The sequence below is a fragment of the Sinocyclocheilus anshuiensis genome, unplaced genomic scaffold, assembly GCF_001515605.1.
Source record: "Sinocyclocheilus anshuiensis isolate Anshui unplaced genomic scaffold, SAMN03320099.WGS_v1.1 scaffold1744, whole genome shotgun sequence".
NCBI classification, from domain to species: domain Eukaryota; kingdom Metazoa; phylum Chordata; class Actinopteri; order Cypriniformes; family Cyprinidae; genus Sinocyclocheilus; species Sinocyclocheilus anshuiensis.
In genome coordinates, this window is record NW_015555974.1 from 452,804 (window position 1) to 469,216 (window position 16,413).

General features: G+C 37.6%; 1 protein-coding gene across 1 annotated transcript in view; it reads left to right on the forward strand.

Annotated features, from left to right (window-relative positions):
- Positions 1 to 16,413, forward strand: part of LOC107676058 (partitioning defective 3 homolog B-like) — a 187,479-nt gene that overhangs the window by 38,490 nt on the left and 132,576 nt on the right. Inside the window, exons 3-4 of the mRNA XM_016470580.1 lie at positions 8,066 to 8,166; positions 16,112 to 16,203. Of these exons, the coding sequence (XP_016326066.1) occupies positions 8,066 to 8,166; positions 16,112 to 16,203 (193 nt within the window). The remainder of the gene's footprint in view (positions 1 to 8,065; positions 8,167 to 16,111; positions 16,204 to 16,413) is intronic.

The following is a 16,413-nucleotide window of genomic DNA, read 5'->3' on the forward strand; positions in this document are numbered from 1 at the left end:
CGTAAGCAGCCAAGTGAATGCTGAGTGAAGCAGCCGAGCGGAAATTAGTTGCATGTGCGCGGGTGAAATTTTTTATTCATTAATTTTTTTTAAACCCGTAGATATGCAAATGTTTACGGTATGATAACCGTGCACGTTCAAACCGTGATAAACCGTCATCCCGGTATATCGTTACAACCCTAAAGTTGATATATATGACAAATATATTTGTCATATATGATATGATTTCCTTTTTTTAATTCATGACATTACGTTTTTCCGATTATATAACTTTTTTTGAAAGATTAAGCTTTACAACGTTTGCATTTAATTTTTTTAAATTCTAAATTGCTTTCATTTTACGGATAGGGTTAGTTTATACTAGTTATAATTAGCTTAAAATGGGTCTGAAGAGAAACACCTTAACCATTTAAAAGCATATAAGCTCGTTTTTCTTGTGAGATGATGATGCATTCAAAGATATGTGATCGGTTGTCATGGGTAACACATTCCAACCATGGGTGTCATATTAGTGCGGTGTACTTTAAACAAATTAAACCTGCTGTCCATGTTTACTTAGTCAGCGCACAAGGAAAGGATTGAGGAAGGGTTTTTTTCAGATGTAATTATGGAATGGCGCTTTGTTCCGCCAACCAGAGACCATGAGTTTGTTCCTGCTCGAGCCGTAACAGTCCTCAGAAACAGGGCAAATCTGTCTCAGCTCTGATTGTCTCTACGGCACGGCGCTATGATTGCAGCGGCATCGATCCCTGACCTACTCGCGCTCATTACGCACGCACACTCTCTCTCACGGCTCCCAGCAGCACCTGAGGTGGCCGCTCATACCTGTCAGACATTGATTACCAATAAAACAGAATTACAGGTTAACAGACTGTCGATCTCAAACTTCTCTTCAAATTTGGTTCTTGGTGCAAGCTGTTTTTCCTTTTTTTTTTTTTTTTTTTTTTTTTTTTTTGTATGCGCTCATTACGCACGCACACTCTCTCTCACGGCTCCCAGCAGCACCTGAGGTGGCCGCTCATACCTGTCAGACATTGATTACCAATAAAACAGAATTACAGGTTAACAGACTGTCGATCTCAAACTTCTCTTCAAATTTGGTTCTTGGTGCAAGCGGTTTTCCCTTTTTTTTTTTTTGGGTTTTGGTAACGTTCAACTGCTCTTGACTGAATATTTTTATTTTTCTCATAGTGACTCGCCACAGATGGGAATAACCGCAGCATAGAGCCGTGACAAACAGATGACGCCTGACTAAAAGAATGTGCCCACTTGACCCCATTTCACATGACAGACCTCTCAGGGGTCAAAGGTCAAGAGGATTCGCCATGCTGTCCTTCATCCTGGAAGTTTAAACCCAGATTTGAGAGCAGTTTTCTTATCACTTTTACAATGCTTAGGGATTGCAGTTGAGTGGGAAACATTCTGAGGCGTGTAGTTAACCCTCTAAGCGCCAAAGTCGCAAAATTGCGACAAGACGTCATACTTAATAAAATAGACTAGTTCCTGATATGGTGTAATATCTCATTTGTATTCCCTACGACTAGATGGCAGACATGTAGCACTTCGATTCTAGACCAAAATGATGTCATGTTCCTATTCAAAGTGTTCGAGGAAATAGCAGAGCAAGTGCGCTATCGTGTCATTGATGTGGAAGCAGTTCAGTTCATAGCGTGCGAGTAAATTGTAAGATTTGTGAGAGAAAATCGCCAAATGGCTAATAAAAAGTTGTACAGTGAGGATGTGTTGCAAATGTTATTCGCCGATTCTGACTCTGAAGGGGAATATTTGCCTTTTGGAAATGACGATCGCTCGTCTAATAATCGCGCTTCTCCCGGTACATCTTTGCAGCGCAATGGTGCCGCCGTGCAAGGCGAGAGTGTTCACGAAGCAGAAACAAGTGATCATTTCGACCCTTTGCCCAACAGGGATGGGGGTGGCAGGGGTGAACGTGGTCGTAGTGTCCATAGGTGAGCTGTTGCTAGAGGTAGAGGCAGCAGGGGTAGGAGAAATAGGGCTGGAAGTAACACTAGCTCTTTGGATCCAGTCAGAGCGGCTCTGGATCCAGTGCCCTAAAGAGGTGGGAGTGCCCACGGTACACGTGGCCATGCTGTGGGCAGCAGGGGTGATCTGGATCTAAATAGGGCTGGAAATAGCGATGACAATGGTGGCTGGGTTTATTTGAGAAATGAAGAAGTGTATCAGGACTGGATCAAACGCTTTGATGAGCCTGTTGGTAATTTAGTACTTTCTCCTGTTTTATTGTTGGTATCCAGTATAATGATACACATCCGATTTCTTTCTCAGCTGTTTACATTCATTTAAAACATAACCGACTGTGTTTATGAGAATGATCGTCGAGACTATTGACATAATTCTGTGTGTATGTGTCTGTTTAAACATGAGGAGATGCGAAAGACGAATCAACTCGGTGTTCGCGCGCCGTCTGAATCGCGTCTCTCTGTGTGTGTGCGCGCTTTGCACATGTGCGGCAGAACGGAAGATACGCTGTGCGAGATACGGCTTGTGCGCGCGCTTCAGGTGTGAGTCAGACAGCAAGACGAGACGTCAAAGAGTTGCAGTTTTCTGCAACTTATTGCACTTAACTCTTTTTAACGTCAAGCAATTCTCTGCTATATGCATCGAACTAAAACTTTGACCTTTTGCAACGTTTTGATTTAAGTAGCCTATTATTAAAATGATTCAGATATCGCACGCCCTTGCGATATGCATATTGCGATATTTACATTATAGCATACTCGCCTTCAGTCATAAAAAGATGCCATTAAACAAATTAGTTTCTACATTAATTTGAAGATTGAATGTGAAATTATTGCATATATATAAAAGTATGTTTAAAAACTTTTAATGTTAGGTGGGATTAATTGTGATTAATATATAATCAGAGCATGTGAGCAGAGCATAGCATCATTTTACCAGCTTTGCCCAGTACAGCTGTACTACACCATGTTACATTACAGTAGCGTGAATCTGATATATTGATACGCAAACAAACCGTGTATGAGCACTCAACGCACAGATCGTACATTGTATTTATGCACAGACACTTTTCAGTATTCTCGTTGTTTCCACACACATTAAGGATATTGTTTTGATTTGTCATTTGTATATTGCTGTGTTTAATCATTCTGAATGGATCCGTGTACTGTACTAGTGGTCAACTCAAGGAGGTTGGTTTAGGAGTTTTTGACATCTCCATGTGATCCTGTTCGGTATCACAACTTGACTTGTCTACTGTAGGCAACACATACTATACACTGAATTCTGAGAAGTTTTTACTGTGTTTTATTTATTTATTTTAATGTGTGCTTTTGTGTGCATAGATATATCAATTATATGGACTCCTTATATCATTTGTTTCTTTGGTGTCCTTTTGGAGTCTCCAAGTGTCCTTTTTTGAAAAGACAACTAACTTTATCTTGAAATAAAGTTGCAGAATATATAGTTTTGTGAGAATCACCCTTCAATCTTTTGGTTTACTTTGCTGGATATTGCAAATGATGACAAAATGAACATGTTAAACAAGATAAAGCAACTTGTAATAGCATTGTCAATTTAAAAGCAACTAAAAAGTATTAATGTTTGTAATAATAAAAGCATTAAATAAAATTTTAGTTATTTACCTTTACACAACTTTAATAAAACCATTAATACATATTTCTACTTTTTTGTTATATATATAAAAGGCAAACAGTTCTTATGAAAACATTTGATGTGTAGCTTCAGGTCTGTGAATGTCTAACCTTTAGTCTATTAATACTTTAATATTTTCACACTCAAATTCTCTTTATTTTTAGCCTGATTACTTATATTGTGGGATTGGCTCTCTTATTTATTCAGCTGAAAGCACATATTCATAGCACACTCCAAATGTCGTGCTTTTCCTGGAAGATGAAACCACCAGATGGGTTGTCCCACTCCTGTATCAGAATAGCCAGTAATTAAAGGTTTTACCTTGAATCGCCCTGGCCTTTACAGATGTCCCACAGATTCTTACCTCTGTTTTTTTAAGGGGCGTAAAACCAAAATTAACGCCTAAAATGAGTTTGCATGAACAATCCTCTCGACGATTAACCTTGAGCCTGGAGTTTAGTGCCAAGCTCCACCAGGTTCTGCAGGATTGGGAAGATTGATTGGAGTTGAGGGAAACTCTTCATCAAGACACTGCACAGATGTAACACTCCTTTATGAGAATTCATAAACATCACAAAGGTCTGAGAGCTTTCTTATTGTGAGCATCCTTAGTAAGGTCTTTAGGGTGTAGTTAGTGGCTTACTGTATGTTGGAGGTCTTATGGTGTAGATAAATGATGTCAATGAAGGTTATGGTTTAAGAGTTGCTCTAAGGTGGCATACACACAGGATACAAACAAAAAGCTTAAAATATAATGTTTATGGAAAAGGATAGTAAGGATACTGGGACATCTATCCAAACTTTGTCACATAAATGAACTCATCTCAGGCCTGAAAAGAGTCTGGGTTTCTGTCTAGGTCTCTTTGATTGGCCTTATCTGTATGCAGAGAAATATAGTTCAATAGCTCAATGATAAATGTAAAGATGGCCCTGATAAGTTGAAATATTGCTCAAAAAGCAATACCAACAGCTTTCCTAATGAACTAGCTACTATAGCAGATGTTGCTTTTGGTTTCAGTACCTTAAAAAGACGGACACAAAGTCTGTGTTAATGACTCCCAGAACATACCAACTTCACCTGAATGAGAGTTTCTGTGCTAGTGTGATCATACCCAAAAGCCTGTTTGATGATTTCTAGTAGCAGACTAAAGGATATGAGCAGTCTTTGCTGCTGGAAGTGTCTGTTTGACAAGCACTGTGCTTGATTTTTTTTCCCCCTCAGTGCTCTTTTCTTTATCTTTTCAGGGTCAGACTTGCTCTTTCTGTTATTTGCGGCTGGCAGAAGTCATCAGTATTGTGTTCTGTCACTTTTACCAGTACATACAATATAATTAGTTCTTGTCAGTGTAGGAAGCTACTTTAAAACTGTACATCAAAAGTCTTTTACGCTCACCAAGACTGTTCATAAAAAGAAAATACAGTAATATTGTGAAATATTTTTAGAATTTAAAATAATGGTTTACTATATGAATATATTTTAAAATGTAATTTATTCCTGTGATGCAAAGCTGAATTTTCAGCATCATTACTCCAGTATTCAGTGTCACATGATCCTTCAGAAATCATTCTAATATGCTGATAAGCTGATAAGAAACATTTCTTAATATTATCAATGTTGAAAACAGTTGTGCTGCTTCATATCTTTGTGGAAACTGTAATACATTTTTCAGGATTCTTTGATGAATATAAACTTCAAAAGAACAGCATTTATTTGAATTAGAAATCTTTTGTAACATTAGAAATGTCTTTACTGTCACTTTTGATCAATTTAATGCATCTTTGAAAAAAAATCTCACTTTTCCGAAACAATGCATACATTTATACACCCTGCTACTACCCTAAAAACATTCTTCCTTATGCATTTTAAGGAAGCAATATCTTTTTATTTATTTATTTATTTAGGCAATCAGAGCAGTATTTATCTGGAAAAAAAATAACTAAATGCAACTAATAAAGAATAAGGGGAGGAATTTATGTTTACAGACCTGTTGTGAAACTGGCAGGAATTTTGCTTGAACTTTTTCTTTGCACATAAAAATGAGCACTTGTACACAAATACAGATGAATGATGCATAATCTAGGGTGACCATACGTGCCATTTTCCCAGGACGCGTCCTGGCCAGGATTTCTATATTGCCTAAAATATCTAGGTTTTGGCTTTGTTTGCGTGTGCAGACCGATCGGTGTATGACATCAAAATACCATACAGACGGTTCCTTATGCTTTCAAAATGCTCTCGAGGTATTTTGATGTCATACACCGATCGGTCTGCACACGCAAATAAAGCCAAAACCTAGATATTTTAGGCAATATAGAAATCCTGGCCAGGACGCGTCCTGGGAAAATGGCACGTATGGTCACCCTAGCATAATCTGATAAAAAAACAACAACTATGTAGCATAAATAGCTAACCTCTGTAGTACACACTGTCATTCATTAGGGTGGATGAATATGCTCTATTTGTTAACATGTAAATGTAGGACAGGCATATGCTAATGAGCTCATTAGTGGGGTTACTGTTTCTGAATTAGTCATTTTTGCTACTTAGTAGGGCTGTGCGATTTGGGGGAAAATATCAAATTGCGATTTTTTTTTACAGATATTGTGATTGCGATTTTAAAGTTGCAAAGTCAAGCTTCAGCTCAATATTGTCAGTAATGTGCAGCACAGTATGGGTATCATTACCCTGCTGAAAAAAAACAATAGAAACCATCACAGAAACTCTTATAGTTTCCATTAAACCATTACAAAATTCCTTTTTGTTTTGGGCATTATTCCAATAGGAATTACTGTTGTTCTATTGGTTGCCATCTGCCAGATTACATCCCACCAATAGAATCCATCAAATAGACACCATTATAGTTTACATTAAAACCAAACAAATTCCCATTATAACCATGAAATCCATTAAATATTTTGTGTTTTGGGAGGGGTTCTGTTGTTTTTTTTTCTTCAGCAGGCAAGATTATATTGGCATAACTACTTTTAAAGAATTAACTTAATTACTGAATTTCACAGAAACGCAGGCTTTGCGATTAGGAAATCGCAACATCTCAAAACACAATTTCGATTCGATTTCGATTAATCGCACAGCCCTACTGCTTAGTATATATTTTTAATATATCTCAGCTTCATAAACATGGTACATAAAACTCTTTATCCCTGTGGTAGAAAACCCTGTTTCTTATGATTCAGCTCATTTAACTGTTTCACCAGCAGTGACCTTGCTGCCATGCCAGCTTTCCACACACTTGTGTACTTGAGATCCTTGAGATGTCACAGTGTCTCCGGCCTTATCTCAGGAGGTCTTGGAGATCCTCTTCAGTATGGAGGCCAAGGACATTCTGTTGTACAGTGCTGATATAAAACTCCCTCATTGCATTTTTCCGTAGTATTATTTTGTTCCTGTAAAAGACAGAGCTGTTTTTGACGGATCTAGCATCCTGTTCCCGTAGCCGTTTCTGCTGAGCACTTTGGCTGTCGTCCCTTTTATGGAAACCAGACAAATGTGTGTGATGGGAGACGTTTGGCAGGACTGAGTATGTGTACGGAAAGCTGCTCTGACTCATTCAGATGTCTTTGTGCTTGTGTTCCGTGAGAATGTATTGTTGTGCTTTCATGTGGTGAGTTTAGTGTGATTTTAATTGTGTTTGTATGATCCAATGTGTGTCTGAAAATGAAAACACTCTTGGTGCTGTTCAAAAAGTGTTTGACCAGCACTTGTCTGTCTGAGAAGATAAAATTGAATAATGGTAAATGAGACATAAAAATAACGGCTCAAATGTACTTATTTTATGCTGGAGTTCTTCAAAGATCAGATGAACCAGTATTATCTTTACTTACAAAAAAAGTGTCACGGTAATACTTCTGACATTTACTGTGCTGCTACAGTGGTATTGTTTGAAGCACTATGTAAATGCCATGGTACATAAAAATGATAATTATACATTTCCAAGGTTATTATTGTTAACTGAAACTAAAATGTTACTTAAACATTACTCATCATTAACTGAAAAAAAAAAAAAAATTAAATATAAAAAAAATATTATTTTTATTTCAGCTAGTTGCCAAGGCATGGACGCAACATTTCTCAGTTTTGTTTCGTTTAAGTTGAAGTACTAAAATAACTAAAACTTCAAAAAATTGACATTAAAAAAGGCAATTAAAAATGAAAAAAACACAAAATTAAAATGGAAAATATGAATAAAATCTAATTCAAAGTATTAACAAAACCTATTATGGTATCTCCATGATACTAAAATAACAGTGTTTGGTGCTATATGATTGTATCATGGTGCCACAGTGCTTTTTCACAGTCTAAGTCAATATCTTTTCCACTTAACCTTGGTTTTAAAATGCAGAATGATTCTATTTTAGATTTAAAAGTGTATTCTTTGACTTTTTTCCCCATCAGCCACTCCTCTATGTGTGCGAAGCAGCAGTGACCCCGCCCTCGCCCCGCCCCTGGAAGTCATTTCACTGGACCCTGAGGACACCAGCAGACCCCAGTCCACTGTGAGTGAACACACACCACATGCTGATGTTTGATAGGAGTGTCTGGGAAAGTGTCAACTTTCTTTTTTCAGTTCAGTTACAGTAAATGAAGGCCAAATTTGTATTGTGCTTTTGGAAGAAGCAATACAAGACTACTTTTGAGTTCTTGGTCTTCTGATGTATCCTGTCCTTGTTTGCAGGATTTACACTGAACACTCAACATTCATGGTCATATTATATTTGTGCTTAAGTTTGACCTTTTAGCTCTGCCATCATTGTTATCTTACTTTCTTCCATGATTGTTTTCATCAACAAAGCTTTTACTCTCGCTATATGTCTCTCTTTCATTCTTTGTGTTTGAGGTCATCTATTAAACAGCTCTGTTTGCTCTCACATTTAGACAGACACAGCACATATACTACTGCTCAAAAGTTTGGGGTCAGTAAGATTTTTTTTTCTAATAGACAATAATACTTTTATTTAGTGAGAATGCATTAAATTGGTCAAAAGTGACAGTAAAGACATTTGTAATGTTACAGTAGATTCCTGCTTCAAATAAAATGTGTTCTTTTGAAGTTTCTTTTTATCAAAGGATCCTGAAAACATTTTTTCCACAAAAATATTATGCAGAGCACAACCAGTTTCAACATTAATAATAAGAAATGTTTCTTGAGCAGCAAATCAGCATATTAGAGTGGTTTTTGAAGAATCGTGACACAAGACTGGAGAAATGGCTGCTGAAAATTCAGCTTTGCATCACAGGAATAAATTACATTTTAAAAGATATTGAAATAGAAAACAGTTATTTTAAATTGTAATAATATTTCTGTTTTTAATGCATTTTTCATCAAATAAATGCAGCCTTGGTGAGCAGAAGAGACTTTTTCAAAACCATTTAAAAATCTTACCAACCCCAAACTTTTGAATAGTAGTGTAATTTTCAATATGAATGAACAGTGTTTAGGATTTTGCTGAATGTACTCTCAGTGCCTCGGGGTCACACAGAAAGCCAACACAGTATATTTTAATTCTGAGTGTGACATTTCCTAAATTGTAGCACTTTCAGGCTCTTGGAAACTGCTGAGTGTATTAGGATTACGTACATAAAACTGTCCAATATCTCTGAAATATTAGCATCAAACGGGAAAAGAAAGTGTACCGCAATTGTTTGGAATTCTTAAGGTGTCTGTAAAATTACGACTCGCGCAGATGCTCGCACACATCCGTCTCAGATGGCTCTGAGTGACAGTAATCATTGCGGTGCACTCCTCAATGACAGAGTGAGGGCACGCTAATGCATCAACGGCAGCACTTTTGAGATGGTGAGGATTCATAAATATATGCGTATTCTCTCTGCTCCCAAATAAATATCTGCTTCTGTCAGTGCCACCGCTGCTGATTCCAATTCCTCCTGCAGGACTTCTTCAGCACTCTTAAGAATCAGGTGACGCTTGTAAAGGATAATTGGAGACTGCACTGTGATTTTGTTTTTGCTAGTTAAAACGTGATTTATAATACTAGGACATGTTCCTGGATCAACATTTCTATCAATCAATCAGTGCCTACAGTCAGAGGCCAGCTTTTAGTGATGCACTGGAAAATCTTGATCTTGAGCAAGTCTGAACCCCACTGAAAATGAAATGAAATTAGCCTTTTAATTTCATTAATGTTATAATACTGTACATTATGCTGTACATGTGCATGTCACTGTTGATCAGCTTCAGACAATATCTTGTAAATTGACCCAAATATTTGGGTTGAGTAAGATTTTATAATGTTTTTGAAAGAAGTCTCTCACCAAGGCTGAATTTATTTGATACAAAGAAAGAAAGAAAGGTCAAAAAAGGCAAACCAGCAAACCAAGGAAACAAGCAAACTATTGAAAGTAAAAAAAACAAAAAACAAGAATGAACCAACTAATAAATGAACAAACCAAACAAATAAATTGATGAAAGAAAGAACAAATGAATGATCAAAAAGGCAAACTAATAAACCAAGGAAACAAGTAAACTGCTAAAACAAACAAAAAATAAAACACGAATAAACCAATAAAAATGAATAACAAACAACTTAAAGTAAGATAAGAAAGAAAGACAGAACGAAAGAAACCAATAAACCAAGGAAACAAACAAACAAAAAATAAACCAAGAATGAACCAACTAAAGAAATGAATGAACAAACAAACAAATGAACAAAAGAAACAAACAAATGATCAAAAAAGGCAAACCAAAGAAACAAACAGACTACCTAAACAAACCAATAATAAACCAAGAATAAACCAACCCATGAATAAATGAATGACCAAACAAACAAATTAACGAAACAAAAAATAAACAAACAAGCAAACTAAAAACTACCAAAAAAGGTAAACCAACAAACCAAGGAAACAAGTAAACTACTGCAATAAACAAAAAAATTTTACAAAGAATGAACAAATCAATGAACAATCAAATTTAGAAAGAAAGAAAGAAAGAAAGAAAGAAAGAAAAAGAAACCAACCAACAAAAGAAACAAACAAACAGTGAACAAAGCGAATGTCCCCCTGACCGTAGCATTGTATGAAAATCAATTAAAGGTCCTGGGTGGTTATTAGAGCACTGACCATAATTACACATCTCACATTCATGTTTATGTGTGCTGGAAAGTCTAGAGAAACAAGAAAACTACTGCAATAAACAAAAAAAATTTACAAAGAATGAACAAATCAATGAACAATCAAATTTAGAAAGAAAGAAAGAAAGAAAAAGAAACCAACCAACAAAAGAAACAAACAAACAGTGAACAAAGCGAATGTCCCCCTGACCGTAGCATTGTATGAAAATCAATTAAAGGTCCTGGGTGGTTATTAGAGCACTGACCATAATTACACATCTCACATTCATGTTTATGTGTGCTGGAAAGTCTAGACAAGCTCCTCAGCACATCTGATAATCATCTTGTGGCCAACAAAACGGGGCAGAGAATCACCATCCCACACTCATAATTACCCGGCTCTCCTGTACATACAGCTGTGATGTGAGTAGAGCTCAGCAGCCCAGAGAAACTCCTCAAATAATTTAACGGTGTGCTGTGCTTCAGTGGAGGTGACCGCTGGCTGTGAGCTTGAGCTCCTGGGATGGATGATAAGGGACTGGGAGAGCTTCAGGGTTCCCCTTCCCTTCCCAGCCATAACATGAACATGAAGCTCAGAGTTCCTCCAGGGAGTTTTTCAGAAAGGACTTCCATTAGATCAGAAACTGCAGTGTGTACTTCAGACACATGATTTACACAAGTAAGACATTGCGTTCTGATCTGATGGTCCTGGAACAACCTGATGAGGTTCATTAAAGATATTATTCAAGACCCTAAACCTAATTTTAAAATCTGATCTGGTCTGGTGATGGAATATTGTTCAAGGACTAAAAAGGATGCTGTTCCAAGAACTTGTTGTAGTCATTTTGGTTTGATTTCATAACTTGCTCCTGAATCAACAACATTAAGCCTGGAACAATATTGCAATGAACCCATCAAGACTTTTGTTTTGGATCAGATCAGAAACTTTACAGAGAAAAAAGCAGCGTGTGCATGAAAATCATATTTCCAGTAAATGCTAACTGATGGATAAAGTTGTGTTAAAGGCACACTAAGAGAATTTTGCCAAATGATGTTGATATTTGAAAACACCCAAACAAACACGCCCATACGCCAAAAGGACATCGCCCCTATTTTGATAACTCTACCCCACACGTACGTGCATGACCCTGGCAGCGACGATGGCGGAATCTGCTATGCTATTCATCAATAAGTGAAAGCGATGTGTGTTACTATGGTAATTCAGGTCGAATGTGTTTGGTAGTAGTGTGTGTTGAATGGAAAGCTGCTCCAATATTTATGCGGGTCCTACCTCTTGCCTGATCGTAACCCTTCTTTTTAATGTTTTGTTCCTCCGGAATTTTCCTCTTTTTTTTCTATCTGCCATCTCTCGCTATCTATAGTCGATTTGCTAATATCCGTCCTGTGCACTCGCTGAGCGCTCTCTTCTCCCTGTCATTATTAGACACGCCCCTTACTGCTGAATGGCAGCAAGCGTGTTTTGGGACACTGTGGTCAAATTATTGCCAAGCAATAGCGTTAATAGCGTTAAAAGGCTCAAATATCATGGTATGTGGTATGGTACTTTAAAGAATGAATGCCATGGTATTACTAAGGCACCATGGTATAGAGCCCTGCGCGGGACTGTTTTCTTAAACCCGCACCCGCCCGCTCCCCCTGAATGTATGACCAGGACCGCCCGCTCCCGCAACCTATGTGTTCCACTCCTGCCCGCGCCCGCAATGTTTGTGTCCACTTCCGCCCGCTCCCGCGGACTTCATCTCAGAGCTTGTGAAAAATGTACTCAAATACTCAAACTAAATATTGGTTCAAGTTAACATCCAGAATAACAGACTTTAAACATGATTGTGTTTAAATAAGATGAAGTAACCAATGCTAAACCAAAGCACCACAAATGACAAAAACATTGGGTATTTTTTTATTAGCTTATAAAACATTAACCGTTAAAACAAAACAGCAACTAGCGGCACCTCAGTTTTTAAACGCAGGCTAGGCCTACTGCATACACACGCACCAAACAATTAACTAGAAAATAACTTTAACATTAAATAAATAAACACAGAGAACTTTGAAAATAGGCTAGATATAATTTTAAGAAATTAAATACAAAACGAAATAAATAGAATGCTTAAAAAAATCTAACAGATTTCACATTCACAATAGCTTGCTTAACAGGCTATTGCAAAAAAGAAAATAAATAATACAAAAAAAAATGTTTTTTAAATAACGTAGACTACTAAACAAATTAATTTGATCACTGGGCCTTGCTTTGCTTACTCCATATTACTATGAAGGAAAAGTATATTGCTGACTGACTGCGGTCCCAGACTTGAGCATCTCTCACATCAAATGTATTTAGCGGCTACGTTAACAAAGTGCTTAACTATGTCAACAAAGCCTTTCCCGGCAACTAAGTCATACGGTCTAATGTCTTTACAGCAAAGTGCGACACATTTTTCTGCAGTTTCTTGCTTAACGTGAGCAGGAAGTGCTTTATGGGGGAACAAGAGCTTGCTTTGACCACAGAGAACTGTGCAGGTATGTCGCCTCAGGGCAGAGGTGCCAGATTTATGTCCGTTGTAAACGAACACTTTTGCACATTTATCGCAACTTACGAAGTTTAACTCTTTCCCATTTTTTTCAGTGACAATTGAGAATTGTTTCCAGATGTCTGACTTGCCTTGCTTTGCTTTTGTCAAGTAAACAGCCGCTTTAATTTTCTTCTCAACTTCTTGTGTTGACTCCATTTCTACTACACGCCAAATCCCACCGTTCCCCGCGGGTCTCCCGCGAAATTTTCTGACCGCCCACTCCCGCCCGCAGCAAAGGTAAAACCGCCCGCTCCCGCGAGATTTGCGTTGGGTCCCGCGGTTCCTGCGGGAGCCCAAACCCAATGCAGCCCTCTACCATGGTACTCTTAACAGTTTGAGTTAGTGTCTTTTTGTCTAGGTCTTATGTTAGAATTTGTGCTTAGTTATTATGTACATTAGATTGATGATTAGGCTTTGCTGTTGTATTATCTGTCAGCTCTACAGTTAGATGGATGGATGAGATGGACTCAAAGGTCATAGAGAAACACATTTATGATGCAAATCCCTACACACACACACACACACACACACACACACACACACACACACACAAACACACACTTTCTACTACACGCCAAATCCCACCGTTCCCCGCGGGTCTCCCGCAAAATTTTCTGACCGCCCACTCCCGCCCACAGCAAAGGTAAAACCGCGCACTCCCGCGAGATTTGCGTTGGGTCCCGCGGTTCCTGCGGGAGCCCAAACCCAATGCAGCCCTCTACCATGGTACTCTTAACAGTTTGAGTTAGTGTCTTTTTGTCTAGGTCTTATGTTAGAATTTGTGCTTAGTTATTATGTACATTAGATTGATGATTAGGCTTTGCTGTTGTATTATCTGTCAGCTCTACAGTTAGATGGATGGATGAGATGGACTCAAAGGTCATAGAGAAACACATTTATGATGCAAATCCCTACACACACACACACACACACACACACACACACACACAGTCTCTTACAAACTCTCTCATTGGGCTTTGACATTTATTCAATTACCGTATTCCCAAGAGTTTAGCCACCACTCATAAGTCTTATGTAAACAGGCCACGCACCCCGAGAGCCAAGGACATATATTTAATATAGACTCCGCTCTCACGGCTGATGCGTGTGACCGTGAATGTTTTACTGTGTTTACTTCGAGCCTATTTAGGTCGTAAACATATCAACAAAATCCTCACATCACACCTGAGCCAGTTTTTTAGGGGGATCATATTATTTTTTTCCCCCCGTTGTTCTATTTCGTTCCCACCAAAACCTGCAATACCGTATTTTCCAGAATATAAGTTGCATGTTTTTTTTTTTTATCATCTTAATTTTTGAAATTAGCTGTGACTGATATAATGCAATTAATGTCAAGTGCACAAAACATATGCAAAGCACAAGTTAGTATTGGTGCCGAATGAGCTCAGTACGTGAGCCCAAGTTTGTTTGTGGAGAGCATTTCAAACACTGGTAGTTTAATTTTTGCTTAAAAAATATTTTTGGCTTACTGTTTATAATACATGTTGTTTATAATGAATGCTATAATTTATGTTTGTTTTGTATTGTATTTGTATATTTTTAAATCCTGTTCTGACCACTTCAATTTTAAAAATGTTGTATCATTTAATTTACCAGTATTTTACATTATATTTAATTGCAATAATAAAATGTGATTTATACGACATATGTTCTCTCAACAATGCAATTTTGACCCAGTGTGACTTATTTTCTGAAAAAAATACTGTGCTTACTACAACCATATTAATTCATTAATAGATTTTTTTTTTTCAGGTGGCCAGTTTCATTGTTATTTTATTTATGTTGTATTTTAACACAAAAAAACAGTATCAGTTTATCAATAAAAACTGAAATATTATTGCAATTTAAAATATTTCTATTTTAATATGTTTTAAAATGTAATTTATTCCTGTGATGCAAAGCTGAATTTTCATCAGCCTTACTCCAGTCTTCAGTGTCACATGAGAAATTATTCTAATATGCTGATTTGCTGCTTAAGAAGCATTGGCAACACTTTACAATAAGATTCATTAGTTAAAAGTTATTAACTGTATTAGTTAACATGAACTAAGCATTAACAATACTTGAAACAATACTTCAAAACATGAAGTCAGAAACTATAGTCATTTTTTGTAAACGTTAACTTGAAAGTGTCTGCTTTCCCTTTTCAGAACTGTTATGTCATCCGACCATCTCTCCATTAAAGTCTCTCTATGTCTCTGTTGTCGTCCTCATGTGTGCACTCAATAAAGAAGGGAGATGCACATTAACAATAGCCCCGCCGCTTCTGCTGCCCCTGTGGCCCTCAGTAGCATGTGGCCTAGCGGGGGGGATAATCGCTCTCTACTCAGATAATCTAGGTCACTTTCTTGTGTTTGCTGCGTCCCGTAAGGGGGGGGGGTCGTCCCATGCGTTTGTGTGTGTGTGTTGGGTGGAGAACAGGGTACGTTCTGGACCAGCATTAGCAGCGGCTTCACGGTGAGGAAAGTGGACCTACCCTTTTACGGTGCATCATTTTGTTTTTCTTTATCTTTGTATTTGTTTTCTATTCATTTGCCTATTATCTGTTTTGATCGCTGTCCCCAGATGAGATATTAATCGTTTAAAAACAAGTGAAAGGCAGTGAGAGAGTGACATCAAGGATGCAATTACAGTATTTCAGTGCAGAACTGTGTTCAGACACTTTGGCATGTTGCTCAGTAGGAAACATTGAAACTTGGTGTGAATGTTTTGGGTGCTCTAGCGAAACTGAAGTCATGGTGAGTGTATATTTGTGTTGACAGGGTGTTGGTCATGCAACCACTTTGAAGGGAGGAGCCATGGACAAACCCAAGGCGGACGTCCCAAACTCCTGGACTGGACAAGTCAACTTAAGGTGAGGGAGTTTGTGTATGCATATATACATGATTGTGTATGTGCACTCATAAGTTGGGGATAAAATAATAATAATAACAATAACAATAGCAGTAATAATAACAATAATAATAATTCAGTAATCAGTGCAAGCAGCAATCTCTCCTGAGATTACTTTGGGTCTTTGTTTTGCAAAAGCTCTTTGTTGTCAGATTAAGGTTATTTAAGTGTG